The 24,820-nt window shown below is 53.0% G+C and overlaps 1 protein-coding gene across 10 annotated transcripts in view; it reads left to right on the forward strand.

Annotated features, from left to right (window-relative positions):
• Positions 1-24,820, forward strand: part of Prdm2 (PR/SET domain 2) — a 118,272-nt gene that overhangs the window by 83,917 nt on the left and 9,535 nt on the right. For 2 of the 10 annotated variants that reach the window (XM_078025317.1, XM_078025318.1), the window contains one exon: positions 1,608-3,178. The exons of the other annotated variants lie outside the window; for them this stretch is intronic. Coding sequence is in view for 1 of the 2 variants with exons in the window: in XM_078025318.1 (XP_077881444.1) it covers positions 1,608-1,620 (13 nt within the window). In the remaining variant the exon portion in view is untranslated. Of the gene's footprint in view, positions 1-1,607; positions 3,179-24,820 lie in introns of those variants that run through there. 10 annotated transcript variants of the gene reach the window in all.

The raw sequence follows: 24,820 nt of genomic DNA on the forward strand, positions 1-24,820 counted from the left end.
AAAATATTTTAAAGAAAAGTCCTCTGAGTAAAAGCATTTGTGAAGTTCATCAATTTGCTGCTAGCCCCTTACCTTTAAAGTGACTAAAAGGTGATTGATTCTCTCCTCTCCTCCAGTTAATCTTAATCATTTTGCTTTGTTTGGTAGTTGACAGGGTTATGTTGCTGGAGTGAAATTTGGCCTAACGGGAAGCACAGAGAGTCAGATGAGAAAACATTGGTGTTGCCTTAACTGGTAGACAGTAGCAGCAGGCATCTCTGGTAGTTGTTCCTACCTCTTGTGAGTTGCTGGAACTGTGCGGTGGACATGTCTGCAGGACAGGGGTGTTATCCAGGGTGCTTACCAAGTGACCATAAATTCGTGAATTGTCTTTGGGAATAAAAAAACAAATGTTCATCAGAACATCATATATCGAATATCTGGATTCAAGAGTGGGTCTTCCTTCAAAGAGTTTATTTTGGTCTTCATGGTACTTCATAGGGACTGGAATTCCTAAATTCAGACTTGGGGCATGTGTGTGCGATTGCCGTTAATGTCTCACCTAGGACTGTTCCAGGGGAGCGCTTGTCCCCAGTTTGTTTGTTTTACATTGAGAAGAAGTTGTTTTACTTACAGTCTTCCTGTTTTAGTGTATTGCTACTTTTAAATTTTGTTCAGAGGTGATTCCATGACGCAGGGCATCTATTACATATTGAGAAGTACTTGCTTTCACTCAGTTTTTGGTGGTTCTGCTTTTCTTACCCCGTTGTGTGGGGTCTTGTTAGATCTGGCAGTGCATCCTCTTCCTTACACAGCCCCAGCGCTTAAGAAGCTTTACACTAGAAAGCCAGTTGAGGGTCCATGGTTTTTTAAGTGTCTGCCTGCCACCAGCCTCAAGAATGTAGCTGGGTTTTTCAGATAACACTCAGGGATTGGCAGTTTGTTGGTCACTTCATGGAACACAGCAGCCATCATGCCTTTCAGGTGATAAAGAAACCATGGGTTCCAAATGCTTTCCTTAGGACAGAGCAGAAGAGTGTGATGTCACCGTCGCTCAGCTTCTAGTCCCTCTCTTCCTTAATGCCATGGCCCACCCTGCATTAGTGGTTACTGCCTACCTTGGGCTTCTGAAGGCGGGGGCCACTGAATTCAGATGTGGTGCTGGCAAGACCCCAAGAGAAGGAAAGGGATACATTTTTCAACTCACCTCTCACCCTTTTTGCCCAGGGAGTTTTTCCATTTTTTAACACTCCTAGAGAAGCAACACTTCTCTTTGATACCGAGTACCCTCTGCAGCCAGTCCAGGAAAACGTCAAGATCAGAGAAGCAAAATAAAATGCCTGGCCAGGTTATTCCCATTTACAGTGACCTCAGTCAAAAACATAGCACCTATTTCTCCCATCTCTGTTTCTGCTGTCCCACTTAGAAATGGTCCTACTGGCAGTTTTCTTAGCATGTATGTATCTTTGGAGTGGGACACCTGAGTTCTTGAATACCTTCAGAGTCATTTATGTGTTGCTGTCTTGATAACATTTGTCTTATGGTCGCCTCACCCTTTTCTTTAACATGGTCAATTCATACAAGGTTATGTTATGTTGTCATTTATCTTCAGTTTTCTTATTTTCTAGGAACTTCCTGTAGAAAAGCCCCCCAAACAAAACAAACCTTAATTGACTAAAAGATATTGCATGCTCAACTTAGGATAAGCACTACGGCAAAGGATACGAAATCTACCAAGCTTGCAAGACCAGTTGAAGCTGACTCAAAAATCGTAACACAGTTGATTGCCGGCTGGCTTCTTGTTGCCCTGGTTAGAGTCAGGCATCTGCTCCTTCAGTGGTGCCCAGTGTGTGTGCTGGGCTCCCAGGTGACTGAGATCCAAAGAGAAGGGCCCTGTAAGATGGGCTAGATGAACTGGCTCCTCGTCATGGGACTGTAACTCAGATGTGAGTGTGGCCCTTGATTTTGGCACATAGCAGAGAAGGGAATGATTTGAACTTAACCTTGCAAAGCAAGTTCTCTATTTTATCAGTAGTTTATTGTAGATTTCAGGGATGACAGATTCGGATGCACTCATTTTAAAACTTCTCCTCACACACCAGCTCTTGATGCCTTTCTTCTAAATGAATCGTAGACAGAGAGAGGCATTTAGCTGATCTCTTACCCCCCAACCCCCTGCCCCCTTTTTAAATCACAAGCAGATTGCCAGCATAACCGAGAGGAAACCAGATTGGATATGGACTCTTTTTTTATGCCTCTTATAGTGTCATGTTTATATATCCTGATGGACATTATCCTCTCAGATGGTTATCTGGCACTAATTTATAACTATTATATTATGAGAGACTATGTAGCAATATATCAATGCACAGATGCATCCAGGCCTGTAGAGATGTGTGTGTCTACATGTAAGTATAAATGAATTTACATACCAGGTTTTATACTGCAGTCTCTAATAGAGATTAAAATAACAAATTGGCCTCTGCCAAAGTATATGAATATCATTTCTCCATTCATTTTTATGCCTCCTCCCAAATTAATGACTGAGTTGGTGGAAAATGGCTAGATTTTATTCATACTGTTTTTTGTTCTCAACTTTAAAAAGTAATCTACCTCTTAAAATTTGTAGTTTAATACTTGTTTAGTGAGTTTGTGCCACTTTAACCCTTTCACTATCATTCCCATTTTGTTACATTTCTGTTATGGGGACTTTATGTTGAAATGTTGTATAAAGCATTTGTAGCAGTTTAAAAATAAAATATTTAAAATTATTTAAATTGTTTTGGACGCTTCAATTGTATTATATGTGATTTACATTTTGCATTTTTGTTTGCATTGTTAATCTGAAGAGTGTTCCTGTATGAAGTTCGCTGTTAGTTATTTTATTGCTTCTTGTTGGAGAGTGCTATAAAAGACTATTCTAATGAAAACATTAAAATTTACAATTTGACATACAAAAGGGGTTGTTCTTTGATTTTAACCAATGTAGCCTTGAAAAAGAAAGAGAGGGGAATTAATTATAAACAAGACTGCTGTTTGATACTTTCCCCTTCTAGCATGAAATATATCATTGGCTTGACAGATGTATAAAAAAGATTTTTTATGCTATTGCTGCATATACTTTAATAAATAGGGAAGAATTTGAATGATACATTTTATATCCTTGTAACCAATAAAAACTTTCTAAAAACTTGTGAAAGGACTGCATTTTGTACGTAATTGGGAGCACATTAGAGGGAAGGTGAGAGTACCTAGAGGACCAGTCTTGCTTTACACAGTGTGGTCTGTTGTCACCCCCTGGGACCTCTTTTCACCTGTTTCTGTCTGGCATCAGCTGGACATTTGTGATTCCAGTTGTCCCATCCTATCTAGAGGGTAGACATGTAGTAGGCCAGTGGTGCCAATAGGTACCCTGTGAACTTAATTTGGTACGAGTGACATAAAGGGCTTCATGTACAGGGTCATAGTTTCCTTTGTGCTTGCTGACAATTTTGTTTGTGGGTTGATTTATTTTTATGGATCTCCTAAGAATGAATGGAAGTGGTAACATTTGGGTTGAAAGTCCTTTCAGAATGGTGCTTTTTGTAGGTGAAAGTGGTTGGATATGAGCAGTGAACTGCAGTCTCGCACCTGAGCAGGTCTTGTTCTCACACTGTCTCCTTCCTCCTCTGGGGACGGTGGCTCCCTCAGCCTTCTCTGGCCTGTGGTGCTCCTTTGGTGGGAAAACCCAGGGAGGAGAGATGTGGATGGAAGTTTGGAAATGGTCTTCAGTCTGAGTTTTAAATGCTGTGCTTGCTCGAGCGCTGTACACTCGGCAGTGCCCTGTGGGGTTGGGAGTGTTGTGAGGTGGAGAGCACTCCTCCTGTGGGAGGCAGACCCGGTCTCCCTCCTGGCCAATCTGCCTGCCATTCTTCTGTAGCTGTGCCTTCAGTCACAAGCCTGCTCTGGTAGGTTAACTTGGGAGACCTGTGTTTGCTGTGTGTATAGAATGGGAAGGGGCCTAGATGGCCATAGTGTTTACTGGATGAGGATGCTGTCAGACCCCACACTAGACAGTGGGCTGAGTCTCTCGTTGACCTTCAGTGTCCCCAACCCTAGCTGTAGTGCCTGTGAGCTCAGGAATGAAGATGCTTACTCACTGAAAGAGTCCCCAACAAATTATTATATCTGATCAGGAAGGACCTCTGCCCCATTTTGGTTGCTTTTAAAAAGTCTTCATAGGGTTGAACTTTTTTTTTTTTTAATAATTAAAAAGCTAAGCACTGATAAAGCCTTCTGTCACTCACATTGTTTGAAAGCATCTCACAGTATTTCCATTGATAAATCCCTGTCTGGGCTCACGGGGCTTCAACTTGAGAGTTACAGGTTCTTTCTAGTGGTTAATCTAGTCAACTTGGTTTACTGAGTGTTTAGTAAAGGCCAGACTGTATTTGAGGTACTTAGGCTATATCTGTGGACAAATTGGACAAAATCCCAACTTCTAAGCTTATGTTTGCTTAGTGTCCTTTTCCCCTTTTTGATGCTTTGTATTTGAAACCTCCTCATTGTGTCACAAGTCCCCAAAGATAGGTAGATGGGAAGGTACTTGCTTCGTGTCTGAGAGTGGACATCTACAGGACTGCAGGCCTATAATATTTAAGTCAAGGTGACACCAAAATAATGGTTCATTGGATGCATTTAACATTTCATTTATGTGAATTTTGATTTGATATTGAAGCTCACTTTGAATAGATTGACTTAGCCATTAAAAATAAATTTGTAAGTGCAGTTTACCTTGAAGATGTATTGGTGAGAAGAGGGTTGACATGGACATACAGGCCACATTGAAAGTGTGTTGAGGACTTGACTGGTGGTTGGGAAAGATCTGCTGTTCACTGAAGGAATCCCCAACATACTATTGTATCTGATCAGGAAGGACCTCTGGCCCGTTTTGGTTGCTGTGTGAACCTTGCAGGTCCAGCAGGTCCTGGGCCACTGCTTCAGGATCTGCTTTCAGTGAATGTTCTAGTACAGCACTGCTGAGGTGTATTTGAAAGTGTGGACAGAGGCTTGAGGAGCTGCAACGCTGCCCTCAAGCCCAGTGCTTTCTGAACTTTACCCAGAAAGCCTGTCCCAGCTACTTGTTTCAAGTCCCTGCAGCCAGTTTTTAAAAATTAAGACTATTTAGATGAATTGGAAACAGGGTTGGGTAATCTTTTTAAAGGTTCTGGATAATTTCAATGCACACATTTCTGAATTTATATTGGAAAAAGAATGTGTACAGCTCTGAAGTGCTGTGGTGTCCCTGTGTTCCTCTTTGAGCCTCACGGTGTCACATCGTCCTTATACTTGCTACAGAGCAGGCACTGCTGCTGTTCTTGCTTGTCTGAAGGTTGTGGACTCAGAACTGTGCACCGTTGGCAAGAAAAGGAACAGGGCCTGTCATGCAGCTTCTCCTTGGCTGATTCACGCCACAGTCAGCACTGTTGAGTGCCACCTCAGGTGCTGTTGGACCTTTCCTGCTGCAGGGCCTGCCTTGCTGGCAGGATCTTAAGTACACAGTGCTGTGGAATACAAAGAAGAGAGATGAGGTCCAGATTGTTGGGAAAAATGACATCTGCGTTGCCATTAAAATTCTAGACAAAATTAAAACATTCAGAGTCCAAAAAATGGAACAAAATTTGAGATTTGTGAGTGGGTGTGATGTAAGGAAGGAAAATGTAAACTGCTCTGCAGTTGATCTTCTGAGCCTGTGTCCCAGGCTCCCTGTTCACCCCCGCCTCCCCTAGTTCACCCCACTTCTTCCCCTGCTGGCCACTCTTACGTTCCTTCCTTCTCCAGAGTTGTTGGAAATGATCTAAAGAGATTTTGAGTGAATTCAATGTGGTTTTTGAGTGCTTGCTGCCTGCTCCATACTGTGTTAACCATTTTTAAAGCTTGAATCTTCACCGACACCCTGTGAGGTTGGTGTCGTTCGCATGCAGGGAGCAGACTTGGAAGTGCCATGCCCAGGGCACCCGCAGCTCTCAAGTGCAGGTGGAGATCTGAACTGCTTCTGGGCCCACTCTTCTGTTGATCATCTGTAGGTTTTTAGAGTTTGATTTCTTCTATTTGCAGAATACAGGCCTTGATATCTTCTCAATTAAAGGCTTTGCCACATTTGGGACTGAATGGGGGCAGTTAGGTTATGGGTGACGTTGTCTTCCTGGTCAGGGAGGTTGCTCATTAGTCGGGGGCTATGAGAGGCCAACTTCCATCCACTTTCCCTCCTCACAGTGGAATATGCCTCTCTTCCCCTCCCGGGTGGCCGGCTAGCTCACTCCATTGGCTTTTAAAGCCTCTGCCTCATCAATAGTCTGACTGTTCAGCAGAAGCCAAGTTCATTGTCACGCTGCCCTTTGGTCTTGAAAGTGATTTAAAGAAGGCAGCCAGGAGTCATCGCGAGTCCCAGGTGTTGCTGGAGACGTGACCTTCTGAGTCATAATTCCAAACGAGGCTGATCCAGGCCCACCTCCCACCTCAGCAAGTAGTGCCTTGGGTGCCATAAAACATCTGCCCATAGCAAGTTTTTTTCAAAGTATAGGATTAGGGCTTGGAGTGGGCGTGCAGGCTTCATTTGCTTTCAGGATTAAGACTAAGAATTGAAAAACCATCCTGAATGCCGTAAATTACATTATGAAATTACATTCAATTGTGAGCTAATAAAAGGGGCTTGGAAATACTTTAATTATTAGAGTAAACCCATTGGCTATTGCGGTAGTGGGACTTGTATGTGCTTGCATTTTCCACCTCCTCTGTGCCGACTGGATTTCTTTTCAATTCTTGCTGATAGAAAATGTTAGGAAATTCAGGCAGAAGTTGCAGATGAACATATTCTGGAAGACAGCCCTAAGTGTGCCTGTCCATGTCTAGCTGACCATTTCTGAATGCCCCTCGATAGGTGCTGCCAAGTAACTCAGTGAGTGGAGCCAGAACTGGAGTGTCACTTGGTAACGGCAGGGTCTTAGGATCTTAAAGGACAGTTTGTGTTCTGAGCAGGAACATATTTAAACTGAAAACACTTCTATATCAGCATCTAGACAGGAGCCGCTGTATACTCTAGAATTCCACTTACATAGCTTCTGAGGATTAGCATTAAGTCTAAACGTAAAACAGGGCTCGTGTTAATAAGACCTGGAACTTTCTGCACAGGTAAGTGAGTAATGAAAGGGTATTTAGGCCATAGGATACAGTTGTGATTTTATTTTTTAGCGTAGAATTTCAATTTAAAATAATTGGATTTTTTAGTACTTCATTTTGCCAAAATATAATAGTTTAATATTCTTTATTGGAATGAAGTTATTTAAAACTCAGATGGCTTCAATTTTCCTTGCAGTTACATTCTTTTCTCACTTGCTTCTTATAATCACATGCAGTCCTTGCCAGCCCAGCGAGAGTGCAGGAGCATTTTCAGATGGCTTCTATTGCCAAGCTATTATTGGATTTGTGAATTAGGGCACTTTCTCCTGTAGTGATTCAGTCGGTCAGCCATTCAGAAAACGGCTTCACACTGTCAGCCTGGATCGTCAGGGTGTCTGGCTGCACGTCTGATGGACTCTGGTTAGAGAGCAGCCCTGTGTACTGGGACTTTGAGAGGACCTGTGGGATGCAGCAGGCCTCTGTGAAGGGAGCTGAGGGTATAGACTGGCCCTTCTTACAGGAGGGGCTCTATTCTAAGTGCGTCCCATGGCTTAACTGATCTTCCTACCTGAACAGCATAATGTTCTCATTACAGATAAAGAGGGGCAATATTACAGCTGTAGAGGGGAACCCCAAACATGCACCTAATTCCAGAATCACTGCACTCAACTGCAGCATGAAAGCCACCTGGTTCACTTGGGTTTTGGAGTCTTTTTTATTTTCCAACTTTCTTGGCCCTCAAACGCAGACTGATGCTGATGTCATCATTCAGAGCGTGGTTTTGTTGCAGAGAGGTTGTGGAGTGGGAATTAGCATTGGCTTTGAACTGCTGATCTGGGATTTCATTCCCTGGGTATCCTTTGTAACAGGCGGCCTGGTCTGCAGTGGAATCACACCTGCTTTCACCCCTGCTGTGTTAGGAGTGGTATGTTTTCCTAGGAAATATTCGATGATTGGTGGCCACGCTGGCTCTGTGTCCTGGATGGCGTTGGCGGTGACTTCTAATGCTATTCAGTGCCAGGCACTCAAGTGCTCACAGTAGTGAACCTCAGAAGATGCCAGTGAGCAGCCACAAGGCTGGTAATCCACCCCAGTAAGGGGCAGGATGTGGGTGATGAACTTGGGTGTTGGTGATGGCTTCGGAACCTTTGGAGGAGGCTACTGGGGAAAGTGCTCACACCTTCCAAAAGCCCTGAAAGAAAAGAATCTTTATGGAGGCTGAGAATGTGGGCACAGCCCTTTCCTCTCCTTTCTCTGCCATGGTGTTCTGCAAGGCGCTCAAGCCTTCTGTGCATTCTGTTAGGACTCACGCTTGTCTATTGCCCACTCCCTCCACGGAGACTACGTTCCTGGCATCTGGAATAGTGCCTGGCAGGCAGTAGTTGCTAAGGAAATGTTTGTTAAGTGGAATCTTTGAATTCTGGCTGTGTCTCATACTCTCACTAGAACCTTAACCCCTGCAAGTTACTTAACCTCTCTGAACCTGGTTTTCTGTATGTCAAATTGGGGTGATCAATCTGATCACAAAGATCACTGTGAAGACATCAGACAACACCTGAAAGACTACAAGTGCTGCCCACCATCGTAAGTGCCATCACCAGGAGCTGCTGTCATTATTAGTGTTATTCAGAGGTGTTCTCTTGAATCCCAGTTTGGGTCTGGTGGGAGGTCGAGGCTGCTGCTCATACCATGTGCTGTGTGAGATTTCTCAACAGCCTGGATTGCTGAGGCCAGAACATTCCCACCTCTACCTGTGACTCTGCTGCTTCGCCAGCAGGGACACCAAGGGCCTTCACTGTGCCTCAGCAGGGCCAGAGCTGTTCATACATGTTCCCGGTAGCTAGCTGCCTTTCTGTGGCTCCCCGCCCTCCGCACATATCAGAGGTAAAGAGAAGTGAGCTGTGACGACAGGAAATCATTTTCAAGTTGAAGTGAGAAAAGTGATTCATTTTTATTCTGTCACTCCTCCACAGGACTTTTTATATTTATATCTTGGTTTTGGACTTCAGAGCCAAATATAAATTTTCAAAGGCCTGGGTTCAGAAGAAAACATTTCATTAGCTCTATGAAACCAGGAGAACTCAGCCAAGGACCTCGATTTGCTGAGATCACATGACGCTTGAAAGTTCTCGCCATCCACTGCAGAAGGGCTGTGCATGTATTAACCCATTTGGTCTTTACAACAACCCCGTGAAGTGAGTACTTTTATGTCCTCCCATTTTACAGACAGGGACACAAAGGCAAAGGAAAGCTTCACAGCTTGAGGTCACAGAGATGCTAGGAATGCAGTCCAAATGGTCCCTCTCCTCTTCATTGTGCCTCTGCCTTTTGTTCACTGATCTGGGAGCGGGGAACAGAAGGCAGCCCCTGGCACGCCCCTGCCACTGCCTTCTGGTGGCATCTCCTTTAGGAAGCAAAAGGACCTGCCCTAGGGGACAAGAGGCATCAGCTGAAGAGACCAGAAAATACTGGGAGGTAAAGAGCTGAGGTCCTCCTAGGAGAGGTCCCTCTTGGGTGCTTGGCACGCCTGCCTTGGCACAGCTGCGTCCACCTGCTCGCTGTTGGGGAGGAGGGCACTGGCCATCTGGAGAACAGAACCTGGCTCACTGGTGTCGGCATTTCTTCCATCTTTTCGTAGAAGGCTTTCCGTGCCACCGTGGGCAGGTGGCTTTTCACTTGCATGGGGAGCAGCTGCCTGGGGTGCAGCGTGGAGCCTGGGGCTCGGTTTGCACTTGGAAAAGGAGGGCCAATGTCCCTGGGTCTGCTTTGGATGCAGGCAGGGGGCTGGTTCTGCAGCACCAGGTGTGTGCTGCTGTGATCCCACTGTATCCCCACTTACCTGCTGTGCTCTGGATACTGTCACCTTCCCTTGAAGGTGCTCAGTAGCCATCAGCTAGCACTCCCCTGTGGAAAGGGACGCCGTGAGTGATTCCAACATGCGGGACTTAGAGCTGCCACACAGTGAGCCGAGAGCTTGAGATGCCATCTCTCCTTGAGGAGGCTGCATCCTTACCCTGGTCTCCCTGTCCTTGGTGATGGTGCGATCTGCACGCCTTGGTCTCCCTCAGACCTGCTTGGTGGGAAGCCAGGCAGTGGGGCTGGGCCTCGTGAGAGCACCCAGGAGCCACCCCAAGGGACAAGCATGTTAATCCTAGGATGGGGTTTTCTAACCCAGTTTGCTCATGTTCAGCTAGCCAGGTCTCTGCTGTTGATTCTTTGCTGGTGAGTGCCGTTGCCAGGCTAGTGACCTCTAGACAGGAGAGTGTGCAGTGTGACAAACACGTGACTGTAATTTCCCCCCTAAGCTCCTAAAAATGTGTTCAACACTGAGTAGTGGAGAGAATGAAGTGTGGGTGCAAGGGTGGAGACAGTCAAGCAGAATAGTTGTCTTCCCCATCGCCCTCCATCCTTCCATCTGTGTGGATAGTAGGTCTTGTGTTTGGTGCCAGGTGCTTATGAGTGACAGAGCTGGTGGCTTTGGGCAGCTGGTCCTTTGGTTGTAGTCTCGTCATTCTACCCCAGGGCTGATGGGTTTCTCTTCCTGATTTGGGATACTACTCTGGAATTTTTTTTCAGAAGTTATCCAATAGCCACGTATTTTAGGCTACTTTGAATTTTACAAGTGAGTTTGGTGAAATTGAATCTGGTAACCTTGCCCTCAGGTGGGACCAGCTGCGTCTGTCCGTATCAGTAAACTGGCGCAGCACATGGTGTAAAGTATGTGCTGTGCCAAGTTATTTCGTCGCTGCGATTGATGATATGTTTCTACCTTTTAAAATATTTTTGAAGTTTCAGATGGAGCCTGCTAGTGCCAGCTAACATCAGGCCTTGCATTAAGGCGATGTTCTGAGTCGTGTGGGACATGTGATTCGTGGGGGGAGCATCTTGCTCACCCAGTGTGAAGGCTCCTGTTAATTTGAACTTGAGAAGCTACGGCTCCTGCCTGTGCCCCGGATGGGTAAAGGAGCTCAATCTGTGGTCTTGCTGATGCTGGCTCCGTGGACCACCTACAGCAGAGTCACTGGGTGGTTTGGTGAAAGTGTCAGACCTACTAAGTCATAATCTCTGGGGTGGGACTTGGAAATATTCACTAAATCAGCGTCTCTGAGGAGTCTTAGCCAGACCTCAGAGTTCTCCATTCCGTCTTGGGAGAAAAATGAGTAAGGTGGATCATGCCGCTCATCACTTTAATTTTTACTCTTTGGCCTGTAATTTTGGGTTCTTTCCCTTCGCTTACTTACAGTCCCTGGTGGATTCCAGCACTTCTCACCTCTCAGAGGTACTTCACTGTGCTTGTCCTATTCCTTGTGACCCACGGCACACGGTCTGGGGCGTCTTGAGAGTGGGATACTTCTGAGTGCCCAAGCAGAGGTGGAATCGTGGTGCATCGACTTGTCGTGGACCAGCTTGGTACAGCCCAGCACCTGCCTGTGCCCACGCCCCACTCCACCAGCTGTGGCAGCACCGTGGAATGATCGGGTCAAGGAAACCAGGTCCTAGAGTCAAGCTACCTGTGTGCCCTAACTTGTGGCTTCTGAGTTTGAAATGTGAATCTTGGGGCAATTCATTGCCTCCCCTGGCTAAATAGAGCATTGTTGGGAAAAATGATCGATTGAAACCAAGTTGAAAGAAAAGGATTAGTTCCTTGGTGAAAGTTAATTACAGCCTTAAAGGGTCAGTGCCTGAGGCATGGTCCTCTAGGTTGAGAGGCGGGGTGGCCACCGGTCAGCAAACCCTAGAGCCCCCAGGAGGCTGTGCTGCCCGGCTTGTTGCCTCAGGCATTGGGGAGACCCCCCACCCCGCCCGCGTCCACACTGGCTCACTGCCCCACACCGCAGTCCTCGGACTTGGCCTGTCTGACCCACGCTGAACCTCCCAAACTTCAGTATTTCTTCAGATTGTTAAATTTAGTTTGGGGACCTAAAAATGGGGTGACCCTTTTCCTGGCACCTTTGTCCCTGACACCAAGAGCTCCCTCTCTGCAGAGACACCCAGTGCATGGTGATGGGCACCTTCCCCTACATGGCTCTTTGCAGTTTTGCTCAAGATTTTAAGGAATCCCCTTCTTGTTGGACCTCAGCCCTGGTTGGCTGTGCTGTGCCGCAGGCCTGGCTGTGAGCGAGGCTGTTCCCATAACTGGCTGCCCAGCCGGCTGACTTCCCTGTCGCCTGTGAGTCAGAGCTGCCTGCTAAGTGATTCAGCTGACGAAATCCAAGGGCACTGGCCTGGGCACTGTGCTGAAGGAAGCAGGCCTCAGCCCTCTCCAGGAGTCCCCTGCCTGGGCAGTACTGGCTTGAGGACACTTTTGCAAAAGCACAGGGCCTGAGAGTGTGGAGTGGCCCCAGAATTGTACTGAAATTTTGTTAGAATACCAGCTGTAGCTAAAAGGACATGATTGAGACTGAAGCCCAGCCTGCCATATTAATGTGCACTCTATTGCCTCTGACGTACTGGCCAATGCACACGGGGAGAGCCCTTGCGCTTCGTTTCCCAGCAGCCTAGTTCAGTGCATGCCAAAGGCCACTCTGTTTGTTTCCAGACCTGTTTATGCCACTTGTATTTATTGTTGCACTTGTAGGATTTAATAGACATCATTCAAACTAAACTTGTTTATAAAACAGCAGCTGCGCCAGAGGCACAGGCCTGTATCTCAGGAGGCTGAAGCAAGAGGCACTCACATTTAAGGCCAGCCTCTAAAATTTAATGAAACCCTGTCTCAAAACAAGGTGTGGCTGGGGATGTGGCTCTAGTAGGACACCCCTGGGTTCAGTCCCCAGTATAAAAAAAAAATAAAAAGAAAAAAGTTGCAGCCCAATTCATTGGGGAAGAGCAGTGGTTAGATGTATGGGGAGCAGGGTGGAAATGAGGCGTGGGAAGGTGTTTAGTCATATTGCTTTTTATAAGTGTTTCACTTTGAGAACTAGAAATCCTAGATGGTGCACCATGGGCCTGATCTAGTCAGGAAAGGCAGAGTGGATGTTGGCATTCATTCTCTCTCTCTCCTCTCTGGCGTGGAGCTGGGGCCTGTGCTGTCTGACCCCAGCGCTGTTCTAGGCACTGAAGGACTTAGCAGAGAACAAAGGGAGATTCTTACTTGTGACATTCTAGTGACAGACAACAAACCAGCATATACAGAGTGTCAGCTGGGGAGCACTGCAGGGAGAAGTAGGATGGGGAATACAGTTCTGCAGAGAAGGGGGTGGTCCCCAGTTTAAACATCCGGGTCAGGAAGCCTGGCCCAAACAGGAGCGTTTAAGCAAAGACTTGGAGGTGAAGGCTAGGCCTGTTGGCCCCCCGGAGTGCACTGGCACCAGAATAGCGTGTGCAAAGGTCCTGAGGTGGAACCTTGTGCATGCTTAAGGGGCGGTGGGGCCAGACTGAGGGTCAGGGGGCAGCCGGGACCAGTCAGAGTTGGTTGTTGCAGCCATTCTGAAGACTGGGCTTCTACTCAGTGGAAGTCATCAGAGCTTTAGAGGAGGAACAATACCATGTGATGTGCCTTTTAAAAGGCTCTCTCTGCTGGTCTGTTGAGAACAGACCCAGAAGGGTGGAGTAGAAACAGGCCAGTCAGGACAGAGTGGCTGCTCCTGCTGTCACAGCCGGGTTCTGGACTTCTCTCAGAGAAGTTGGCTGAAGGCTGGGGAGGGCTATTGGCGAGGGACGGCCAGGGGGGTGGAGGGTCCTGGGGAGGAGCTGCGGACTAGAAGCAGCAGGTCTGTGGGGACTTGCGGGCCCTGGGCCAGTTAAGCTCGCCCTGCTGTCACATCAAGGCGGGGGCAGGGGAAGATGCAGATTCAGGGTCCAGAGGAAAGGACCAGGCCGTGTGGCAGTCGGGGGAGCCCCTGCTACACGTGGTGCCAAGGCCAAGACCAAGGCCAGGGATTGGGATCCCAGGGAGTGGGGGGGGGGGAGAAGATGCCTGGAGCAGGTGTGCCTCCTCCCCCAGATGAGGGAGCCTCGTAGAGGCCCCCAAGGCCGAGTGCTTCCCTGTGCAGGGAGGAGGGAGAGGGGCCCCGGGGGCTTCGCAGCTGACCCTGGCAGACACCTGCCTGCACTGGGATCCAGAGGGCAGGGGAGACGCGGGGTAGGGCTACTGCAGGAGTGACTGGAGTGCCCGGGACCCTGGAGGAAGGAGGGAACTGCTGGGACATCCCTGCCCTGTGGTGGGTGGAGGGGGCCCTGGGGCTGCGGCCCTGGGGAGGAGCTGGGCTCGGGTCTTCCACACTGTCTGGCCCTGTGCAGTGGGAAGCAGGAGGGGAGGAGCTCCCGGAGAGGGGAGCGGGACCCTGGCCTGGGTGGGAGGGCTGCCGGAGGCGCTGCGGGCCACGTGGGTGGGAATGGGAGCTCAGAAAGGACGCCATACCCTGCTTCTAGGGGAGGGTTAGGGTGTCCCCACTGGGATTCTTGTTTTGAGTGGGCCCCCTCTGGGCAGCACACAGAGGAAGAGGGTCTGCCCGTGTTGTCGCAGGTACCGTGCGGGCTGGGTGCAGTGCTTCCCCTGCAGCCATGGCTGGCCTCATGCCTTGGCACTGAGAGGGTGGGCGACTAGCTCCACCGCTGGCGGGGGAGACGCTAAGCCTCCTACACCTGGACTCTGGGCCTCCCCTGCAACAGCCGGGGCCAAGGACTGAGTGCCCTCTGGTGGAGGTGGCAGGGATGGGGTCCCGGCAGGAGGCTCTGCATGCGGAGGCCTGCTCTCCTGGTCTGGAGTAGAGGCTCTGCGCCCCATTTCTGAGTCATGAGCAGCAGGTGCATGTGTCCCTGTCTTGTCCAGGGAAGCAGCTGCCCACAGCACCCTCGGCTCCCCTGCCATTCCTCTTGGGGAGGGTTTTTTTTTCTCTCAGAAAAACCATTTCTGCAGGAGGCCAAGACTGGCCCCATCTAAAGTCCATGACCTGTCCTCACTGCCCAGAAGCCCTGGGATCTGTGTTGCCGGATCTGCCACTTGAAGTTCCTGAAAGGCCTAAGGAGACTTGAGTTCTTGACCCCGTCTCCTCAGTGTGCAAATGCCCCCAGGTCCCTGTGTGACACTGACAGCCTGAGCCCCAGCGAGAGCAGGAAAGAGTTGGGGATGGGGTTGGGAAGCAACAGAATGGCCCCCTCTGTCCCAGCATGGGCCATTAGGGGCAGAAATCTCTCTTGGGGTGAAGTCATCTATGACCCCTCCCCACCCCCTGCATGAAGCAAAGCAGAAGGCAGCCTCACCCAGGGAAGCAGGTCCAAGTTTGAGGGCTCGTGGGCACGTGCCTCGTTTCTGTGGCCAGGCCCCCCATGCTGAGTGCTGCTAGGCTCTCCTCCTCAGCAGGGTTCAGTTTTTAATTATATATTACGCAGTGAGGTTCCCCTTCTAGAACATTCCTTCACAAAGGCCGAGGCCAGGTCTGCTCCCTGCTGTATTCCCAGGCCAGCCCAGGTCAGTGCGCACACTCCTTGGGCATCTCCTTGGGCATCTGCAGCTCTAACCAACAGTGGGTCAACAATATTTGGGAAACAATCGCATCTGCCCTGACCATGGAGAGACTTCTCCCTTGTCATTCTCTAAACATGATTTATGCAAATAAAGTGCCCTTTCATATGAGGGCTTGAGCCTCCGCAGATTTTGTCACGGGAGTCCTGGAGCCCATCTCCTGTGGTTGCCAAGGGATGGCCAGGAGGTGCGGCTTGAAGGTAACTTGAACATCTGGTTCTGACCCACCGTGGATTAGCAGGCCTGTGCACTTTGGTGGCTCCAAGGACGTCCCTCCGTGGTAGCCCAGCACATGTGCAGAGTTGGAAGTCAGATTCTTAGAGAACCAAGCTGAGTTTAGAACATGTATCTTCTATGACTGATTTCAGAGAATTTCCATTCAAAAAGGTAAAATTAAAATGTATTTGTGATGCTTAAAGGGCACCCCCTGCAGCATAGCATAGGCCTCTGAGCAGAGCAGGCTTCTTTGGGTCCCCAGAAGACATCAGGCTGCTCCCACCACACCCACAGAACCTGATAGGTTATCAGAGCAGTGGGGGAAATGTGTCTGGGCACATGACAAGCTGTCTCCTCCTCTTGGGGATCTGAACTGCCTGGCGGCGCGTGAAAAGCCCAGGAATCCCAAGAGACCCACCTGTTTGACTTCACAGGCCCATGCTCTACCGGCAAGTGACTTGGGCTTCAATCCTGACTCTTGTGTGTTCTTGGGCAAGTTGCTTAACTCCTCTGTGCCTTGGTTCTTCATCTGTGAAATGCAGAGTACCCGTCTCCTAAAGTTCTTGTGAGGATTCCATCTACTGCTTATGTCCAACGCTTAGCACAGAGTAAACGTGGTGATAACTGCTGTGACTCGTGGTCCTGACAGCGTCTGGGCCAGGCCCACTGAAGGCTGTTGGCAAATGCTGGTAGCATGGGTCATTAGGAGGGCCGCATCCCATCCTGCCCTGCTTGGCCTTGAGCCCCTGGGCTCCATGAGTGTAGCCCCTCTTGCCCAGGGAACGAGTGGCTGGCTCCCCACCTGAACAGGGGGCAGAGTCTGGTGAGGGCTGAGCCGCCTGGACCGCGCCAGACAGCGCCACCATCTCATCGCTTGTGCATCAGGCTGGACTCCCCAGTGGGCCGCCTTCCAAGCTGTCAGCGGGAGACAGGGCTTTTGGGGTGGTGGCAAGGGATGGGGAAGGTGCTTGAATGGCCCTGCCTCCCATCCCATGCTTGCTGAGGACGAGCCCCTGCCTAGGGTGCCTTTGGGCAGCATCGGGCTGCCTGCTCGTACCTGTTCAGGCACGTAGTGAGCCGTGTCTGGGACGCCCTGCCAGCCGGCCGTGCCAGCCTTCCCAGGCAAGCTGGGATGGCCCCCTGGGCAGCAAGGGAGCCCCCTGCGCTCCCGTACCTTCTCCATGGAGGTGAGAGTGGTCGCCTCAACAGCATCCCCGGGCTGCTTCGTGCCCTCCATCTGCGCCCGGCAGAACACCAAGTTCTGGGAGTCCTGGTGCAACACAGGGCTTGGGAGGCGCCTCGTGAGGGTGGGGCTCTTCCCTGGCCTGTCTTCTAACTGCTTTGCCCTAGATCAGTGGTAGCAGTGATGAAGTCCGCGGGTCCCTGTGACTCCTACCTTTTGAAGAACTTTCCTTCCAGGGTGTCGAAGGAGAACACCCCTTGCTGTCTCAGCCAGGGAGTCTGCCTTGGCCAGCATTGGGCCCCTGCTCATACTTGGATTTGGCCATGTTTCCTTCTCTGCTTCCTTCCCATTCTTGGGAGTTGTTTTTGTTTTTTGAAGAAAGCAGGCTATTGTGGCTAAACTGGAGGGAAAGCGGGGGTAGGAGACGGCAGCTGGGGCCTGCTGCAGCCATGCTGGGGTGCTGGGAAGCTCAGGGTGCCGCTCCCCTACCTACCTGGGCAGGGCAGGGGTGGGGACGTGCTTCCTGCAAGGCTGACACCCCTGGCCTGGAAGCCCCGTGCTGATCATCGCAGGGAGGGTCTGTTGAAGAGGCCCGAGGCTGCAGAGTCGGTTCACCACATTGCACAACAGGGGAGCTCGCCCCAGGTTTGGCCAGGACCTTGGCAGTGAGCAAAACCTCCGGGAAGCCAGGTCCTAGGAGAATTTGGTTCTTGAGCCTTGTAGACAGGCACACTTGGGGTTTGAATGACAACTGTGTTTCCAGGTTTGCTGTTTCAGGCTTGCGGGGCATTCCCTGAGCACCCCAGTGCTGGGGTGGGGCTGCTCCATGGGAGAGAAATGGGTGGGTTCCACTGCTTCCTGGGCTGGCTGTCCACTGGGGTGTTCCAGAGTGTCTGTGCCCTCGCTGGGCAGCGCCTCCCGGGTTCCTGTCCACGTCTGTTGGGGCTTCACCTTACACTCCCTCCCCAAATAAGGAGGGAGCCAGTCCTGTCCCCACTTTCTCACTTGTGTGGCCACAAGTGACTTGCACACTCGTGCTCAGTGTCCTCGTTTGGAAGTGCGTGGCCAGCGCCTTCCTTTCCTGGCAGGAAGGGAGACAGCCCCGGGATCTCCTCGCTGGCGGCTGCCGGCCAGGCCTGCCTTCCTGCTAACTGGGTCAGGTGCTACCAGCTTGTCACACGTTGGTACTTAGAGTTCTGGCCAAACTGGTTCGGGGAACTTGTGGCCTTTGAGACCTGGAGACTTGGCCTGAAAGCCCCACAGGCAGGGGCATGCTGGTCTGCAGGTGTGCAGAGACCTTCAGAAGCCCACTGGGCAGGCCTCCCTCGGGCTGTGGAGAGGAAGGAGAATGAGTGGCCGCCAGGCAGCTGGCCCTGGGGGAGGTCTGGGAGGAGCTTCTCCCTCCTCGGCTCTCAGTGACCCCAGACAAGTTCCTTACCCCTCTGTTCTGCTGTCCCCTCAGCCATAAGCAGGGCAGAGAGGGGAGAAGCGAAGAGGCCGCCTGAGCACCACTAGTGAGCTGTGCCTGCTTCCCTGGTCCTGCACCCCAGGAGTGGCTCTGGAAACCGACACCTCAGTCGTCCAACTCAAGGAACCCCAGCAACTCTCTAGGCCGTATTTTGGCCTTTGCCCTATCCCCCTAGGACCTCGTGCCATGCGAGGGACTTTGTCCACAGAGGTCACGGACACTAGCCTCCCACCTCACTGTCAGCGCCCCTTTCCACGCACCGCTGCTGCTGCTGCTCCTGGGTGGCTGTCCCCAGCCCCGCCCTCGAGGACCTCATCAAAATGCAGGTTCTGCGCATCTGCAGTCCCCGCTGGCTCCCAGGAACCCGGATGCTGCTGGCCCACAGGCCACACCAGTGGCTCGCAAAGTCGACCGTCAGTCCCGTGCCAGGCTGTACCGCCAGCTAAGGAAAGCGGCGTCTCTAGGGATGGGGGCCAGCACCGCAGCAGAATTTCAAACCCCCAGGGCTTCCTGGGAACGCCCGAGTTTGAGAACCTCAGTTCCAGGGCTCCTCTGAGCTGCTCTGCTCCCAGCCCAGAGCAGACTTAAGCCTCTTAAGTGTGTGTGTTCACCTCTGCCACCCTGGGGTGCTGAAGTGCTCTCCATCCTGTCGCCAGGAGGGCTGTGTCGGGGACGGGCGTTGGAGCAAAAGGTCCTGATGCAGATCTTGACTGCTGCTCTGATCAGCTGAGAGAACTCTGAAGTCCAGTTTCTTCTCCTCTGAGCCTCAGACCCTCCCCTGCAAAACAGGGTTTGGTGGGTGGGATTTGGGGAACCCCTGCAAGCACCTGACTTGGTCCCCAGAACATAGTTAAATGCTCAAAGTATCTGTTTCTTTGCTTGAGATCTCATTTTACAAGTGAGTCTACTGTGGCTCAGAGAGGTGGGGCATTTTCCAGGGGCTACACAGCAAGTCAGCGATGGAGCTGTGTCTGAACTGGGTCCTGCATTCCAGCCTCTGCCCCTCCTCTCCCTCCGTTTCCCACCCCGTGTTTCCTGGCCTGGGTGCTTCATCTGGATGGAAGGGGCCTCCCTGGAGCGAGGCCATGCCTGCTTTGGGAGATACCATTCCTGGAAGTGGCTGGTGGCCCTGCAGGTCCCACAGTGGGCCCCCACCCTGCCCATGGGGAACTGCAGCCTCCTCCCCTCCCACCTGCTCCCCCAGCCTCTGCCTCTCCCCTGCCTCTGGCACAAGTGTGGGAGCCCAAGCCGACTTTGAATGCACGCGCTCGAGAATTTAGTGTGTAGGATTTCCGTGGCCAGCTCTTGGCCCACACAGCTCTGAGGACGGCTGTTCCCGGAGAGCACGGGAGGGACAGGGCAGGTGGCCTGGAGGAGCACCTTGGCCTGGCAGGGCCCTGGCACCCTAGAGAGTACTGCCCTCTGGAAGCCTCAGCTGCCCCCGCCCTCCTCCTGCTCCCCTCGGCCGAGTTCTCTGCACCCGGCCTCCATTCCCTCTCCACCTCCTCTCTTGAACTTTCAGGTGTTTGTCCCCAGGAAGCCATGGAGTGCCAGGACCCTGATGCCTGGTGGCTCATGCTGGTGCCCTGGGGGCTCGTGGGTTGGTCTCCCCGCTGTCTTCACCAGCCGTGCCCTGGGGGCGCTGACACCGGGACCCTGCTTCCTCCAGCCGCGCTCAGGTCATCGCTGCCCTCTGCCCTCTGCCCACGGGCCTGGATGCTGACAGGCACCATTCACGTCCCCACCAGCCTCCGCCCAGTGCCTGCCTGATCTCCCCCCGAGTGTCCAGCTGAGTTTCACAGAATCCTCCCAAACTGAATGGAGTCCCCAGGAAGCTGCCCCCTCCTGCTGGGTGGAGGCCATGCTGCTCTGGAGTCAGATGGACTCTCCCCCTGTCCCCGCGTCTGGTTCACCAGCAGATCCTGCCAACACCACCAACTAGCACATCTGGTCAGCTGCCAGAGGGCCACTGCCATGGCCTCTTCTGGGGCAGCCGCTACTTCCACACTGGGCTCCCCACTTCTGTTCCTTTCCACCCTCAGGGTGCAGCACAGTGGCATGTTGGGTCACTCCTCTGCCCAGAAGGACAGCCATGCTCCCACATCACCAGGACAGGCACACCTGCCTCAGGGCCGTTGCATTTACCGCCCCTACCACCTCCAAGTCCTGGCAGGAACACCGTTGCTTCTGAGGCCCTCCTCTTCTGTGCACTCCCAAGCTCCTCTGCTTCCCTCCCTGAGCTGCCGTCAGGGCTGTCACCAGGCTGGGGAAGATGGCTGAAGAAGAGGGTCTGAGACGTGGACGGGGCGGCCTCCCCAGTGGAGGCCTGTCTTGTGGACTCCTTCCCCTGCCTTGCCTGTGTGGCCTGCTCTTTGTGTTGACCGTGCTGTCTGTTCTTAGAGGCCAGGGACACAGCATGTGTGGCCCCTGTTTCTCTGTGAGTCACTCTTCCTGTCACTAAGTTCTCCTAGTGATGGGTTATCCCCCTGGGAAGACCCCAGAGAGGAGAGGCCCCACCTGCCTCCCCAGAGCCTCCTGACCTTCGAGCCTAGGAGGGCCACTTGAGGGCTGGGTGCTTCCTTCCCTGAGCCTCGGTTGTTAGGGGAGACGCCCAGGCCAACAGGCACATCAGTCATCGGAGTTTCTGGGTGGCTCTGCGCTGGGGGCTGAGCAGCCCCTCCACTCTCGGAATCTTCCCGATGTCCCCGCATCACCTGCCCTCCTCCCCGTGTTCTCAGCTTCAGTTCCTGTGTGTATCTCATCATCTCCGCTTACTCCTTAGTAGAGACCAGAGGGGCTGAAGGAGGACTGGTCATCTGGGGGCCAGGGAGGGGTCATCCGGCTCCCTCTGCAGAGTCCGAGGACTCCGCTGCATGGGAAGAGCCGCGCGGGCCTCCAGTCCTTCTGTAGGCAAAGCGCCTGGCACACGCACAGGCACACATCCAGCAAGCACTTAACCACTCTCCATGTGACAGCAGCGGCCTGGGACCTGGGGACACATGAGGGACAAAACAGCCTCTGATTCCTCCCCTCTGGCACCAGGCACAGAGCGTGTGGATGGGGAAGAGCACAACAGGGACTTGGGGAGGCGGGTTTCCAGGGCAGGGACTTGTGGCTTGCTGGGGAGGAGAGGCTGGAGCAGAGACTGGAGGGACGAGGGTGAGCCCTGTGACTGCCTGGGGGAAAGCCTTCCCTGCACTGAGTCCCCTGGGCAGGAACAGATCCTGGGAACCTGGAGCCCAGGGCTGGGGCAGAGGCTGCCTGTTGCTGCCTCCAGACGATGCCTCTGGGCCACGGAGAGATCCCATAACCCAAAGGAGCACCCCGATACTCCGTGGTGCGCTGGATGCTTGGGAATCAATTTCTGAGCCCTGCCCTGGAGCCCCGTGGGGACTGGGAGCTCTGCTCCTGCCTCCTGCATGGGTCAGGGGTGGGCTGAGGGCTGTGAGGCCCCAGGCACCTCCCTGTTGGTCCCTGTAGGTTCTATGTTGTGCCGCTGGGAGGGCCGCTCTGCAGGTGGCCGCTCTGCAGGTGGACACATGGCTCAGAGCTGAGCTCCGGGCCCCCCTCCCACCCCCACCTCTGCTGTCAAAGCTTCCACCGCGTTGAGTGACAGGCTTTGACCTGTCTTCCTGCTTTCTGGTGGTTGCTGTTCTTCAACTCAGTCTAGATGCGCTGGGGTTGGGGTCATCAGTGGCACTCGGTCTGGATGCGCTGGGGCCAGGGTCATCAGGGGCGTGTGTCTCACTGACTGTCATGGATGTCCGAGGGAACCCCTGAGGTCCACCCGCCCCGCCCCGCCGCTCGCTGAGTGCATGGATTTCTTGGGGTCCGAAGCCTGCTCAGCGCAATGTTGTGCAGCCTGTTCTCTGTTCACTCTCTGGTGCCGCAACAACCAGGTGGTTCTATCCTGACCACATGGTCTCCTAGGGGCACCCCGATTTCTCCACCAGTCACAGAGACCGAGACTGTCCTTGTGGGGACTGGTGCTGGGAGAACCTAGCCCAGGGCCACTTTTCCTCAAGAGGGCGGCCGGGGAAGTGACCCAGAGCAGTGGTTCTCAGCCGTGGCTGCACCCTGGAATCACCAGGGAGCTTAGAGAACTGCTGCGTCCCACCCAGAGAGTCTGATGTTGTGACCTCCCGTGTGGCCTGTTCTCGGGCAGATCTCGGAAGAAGCCAGGGCTGAGTGTCCCCAGGAGAGGGTTCTGCCCAGGGCGACTGGAGTCCTGAGCAGTGAGGGTGCGGGAGGGCAGCAGCAGTGGGACCCTGTGTGTGGGGTCACTCGGACGCGTCCTGGAAGCTGCAGCGGTGACAGCAGGGTTGCCCTTTGAGAGGAAGAAGGTCACGCTTCTATAGAGTGGATGGGAGAGGAGCCAGTGTGGAAGGGACAGGCCCCAGGGTTGGGCCTTGCAGGTGAGCCAGGGGGAGCAGCCCCTTGTAAGGTCCAGCAGGAGAGGGAGGAGGGACAAGTTCACTCCAGGGGCTCTGGCTGAAGGGGGGGATGTCATAGGTCGGAACAGGATCTGAATGTGAGGGGCTTTCCAGAGTCCAGCAGGGTCATGTCAGTGGGTAAATGGGATCTGAGCCTCGGGGCTGCTGTGAGCTGGGCCTGGGCACCGGTGTCATCCGCAGGAGGCCGTGCCTGGGGTCGTCTCGGGAGGGAGTTGTCACAGAGGCGACAAGCTTAGCCTCAGAGCCCATGTTCCATCTGAGATTACCCAGGAGGAGCCCTGTGGCTTCAGACGGGTCAGCTGTCTTGGTCAGTGCCAGCTGCCGTGACAAAATACTGTGGGTTGGGTGCTTAAATGACAGAAGTTAACCTTCTCACGGTGCAGAGGCGGCAAGTCTGAGAGGAGGGAGCCAGCACGACCAGGTTCTGGGGAGGCCTCTTCCTGACTTGCAGCTGGCCATCTCCTCGCTGTCCTCGCCTGGCTTTTTCTCAGTGCACGTGTCTGTGTTGAGGGAGGGACGGATGGGGAGAGATCCTTCTTCTAAGGGCACTAATCCCCTTGTAAGGGTCCCACCCTCATGACCTTATCATGACCTGCTTACCTTCCAACCCAAGGTCCCACCTCCAGTTTGGGAGTAAAGCTGTGAATTTGGGACAACAAACATGGAGCCCGTAACTTGAACCCTCTCTAAAGCACGTCCCCTTCCCTCACCAAGGACAAAGTCAAGGACACAAAGACGCTTGGGCAGATATGGCACTTACGTGGCCCCGTGCTGGGCGTTTCCCCCTCTGGGGTGCGTCTGTTGTCACTGCTGCAAACTCCACAGTCACCTCCATCTGACAGCTCTTTTCTTCCTCTTCCATGCATTCTGTGCTTCCAGTTGGCCATGGACGTGGAGACCACCCAGCCACTCTTGCGTGAAGAGCCGCGTGCACTGGGTGTGCAGCAGAGGGCTGGGGCTGGGCTGCAGCCTGACGTGCGGGTCACAGTGCCGCTGCAGCCAGCCCCCACCAGAGTTTGCAGAATCAGGGGGCATCCGTCATGGAGGGCAGGCCTTGCACCTGTTCCCTGGTGGCGAAGGTTCAGGAGCTCCGAGTGAGAGCCGATTGGCTAACACTCATTTGTGGGCAACTCTGGGGTCCTCAGCACCAGCAGGGAGCAGCCTGTAATCCCTGGGCTTGCCCCACGGGGATGGGCTGATGGGCATCCAGGGCTGAGGCCACCGCAGGGGTCCTCGCGCCTGAGAGGCCGGTTCTGCCTACCTGGCTGGCAGGCTCAGCCTGGGAAGAGTGTGTCCTGCGACATTTCCCTCGGGGGCACCATGGGGGTGTCTTGGGGTCCATGTCAGGACCCCCCCCCTCTCGAGTCACTCATCCAGCCTCCCCACCCCCGAGGCGCTGGCTCTACCCAGGATGGCCTGTCCCGGCCCAGCTCGCAGGCCCTCATCATGCCCGCAGGTGGCCACCAGCGCTCCCTGCGCGGGGTCCCGTGCCAACTCAGGGCCTCAGCAGTGAGCAGGAGCCAGTCCCTGCCCACAGTACTCCCTTTGGGAGGTGGAGACTGGCAGGGAAGAAGTAAGCAGCCCACAGGCAGGGGCACTGCTGTGAGGGAAGGGTCCAGAAGGAACAGGGAAACAGGTTCAGTGCTGGAGAGCAGCAGGGGCCACGTGATGGCCACGTTAGGGAGACTGGAAAGGCCTCGAGAGGAGGGGCCACACAGGCTGCGACCTGAAAGGTGAGGAAGAGCGTGGGAGGCAGGACAAGGTCGGGGACTAGCCAGGCCAGAGGGAGCCAGCCCCGGCCAGGAGGGTGCGCTGGGTTCTGACCGCAGTGCGAGGCCTGGGCAGTGACACGGCCCGGTGTCCCTGTCTGCAGTGGTCCTTCTGAAGGCCATTCT

Source organism: Ictidomys tridecemlineatus, chromosome 11, assembly GCF_052094955.1.
Source record: "Ictidomys tridecemlineatus isolate mIctTri1 chromosome 11, mIctTri1.hap1, whole genome shotgun sequence".
NCBI lineage: Eukaryota > Metazoa > Chordata > Mammalia > Rodentia > Sciuridae > Ictidomys > Ictidomys tridecemlineatus.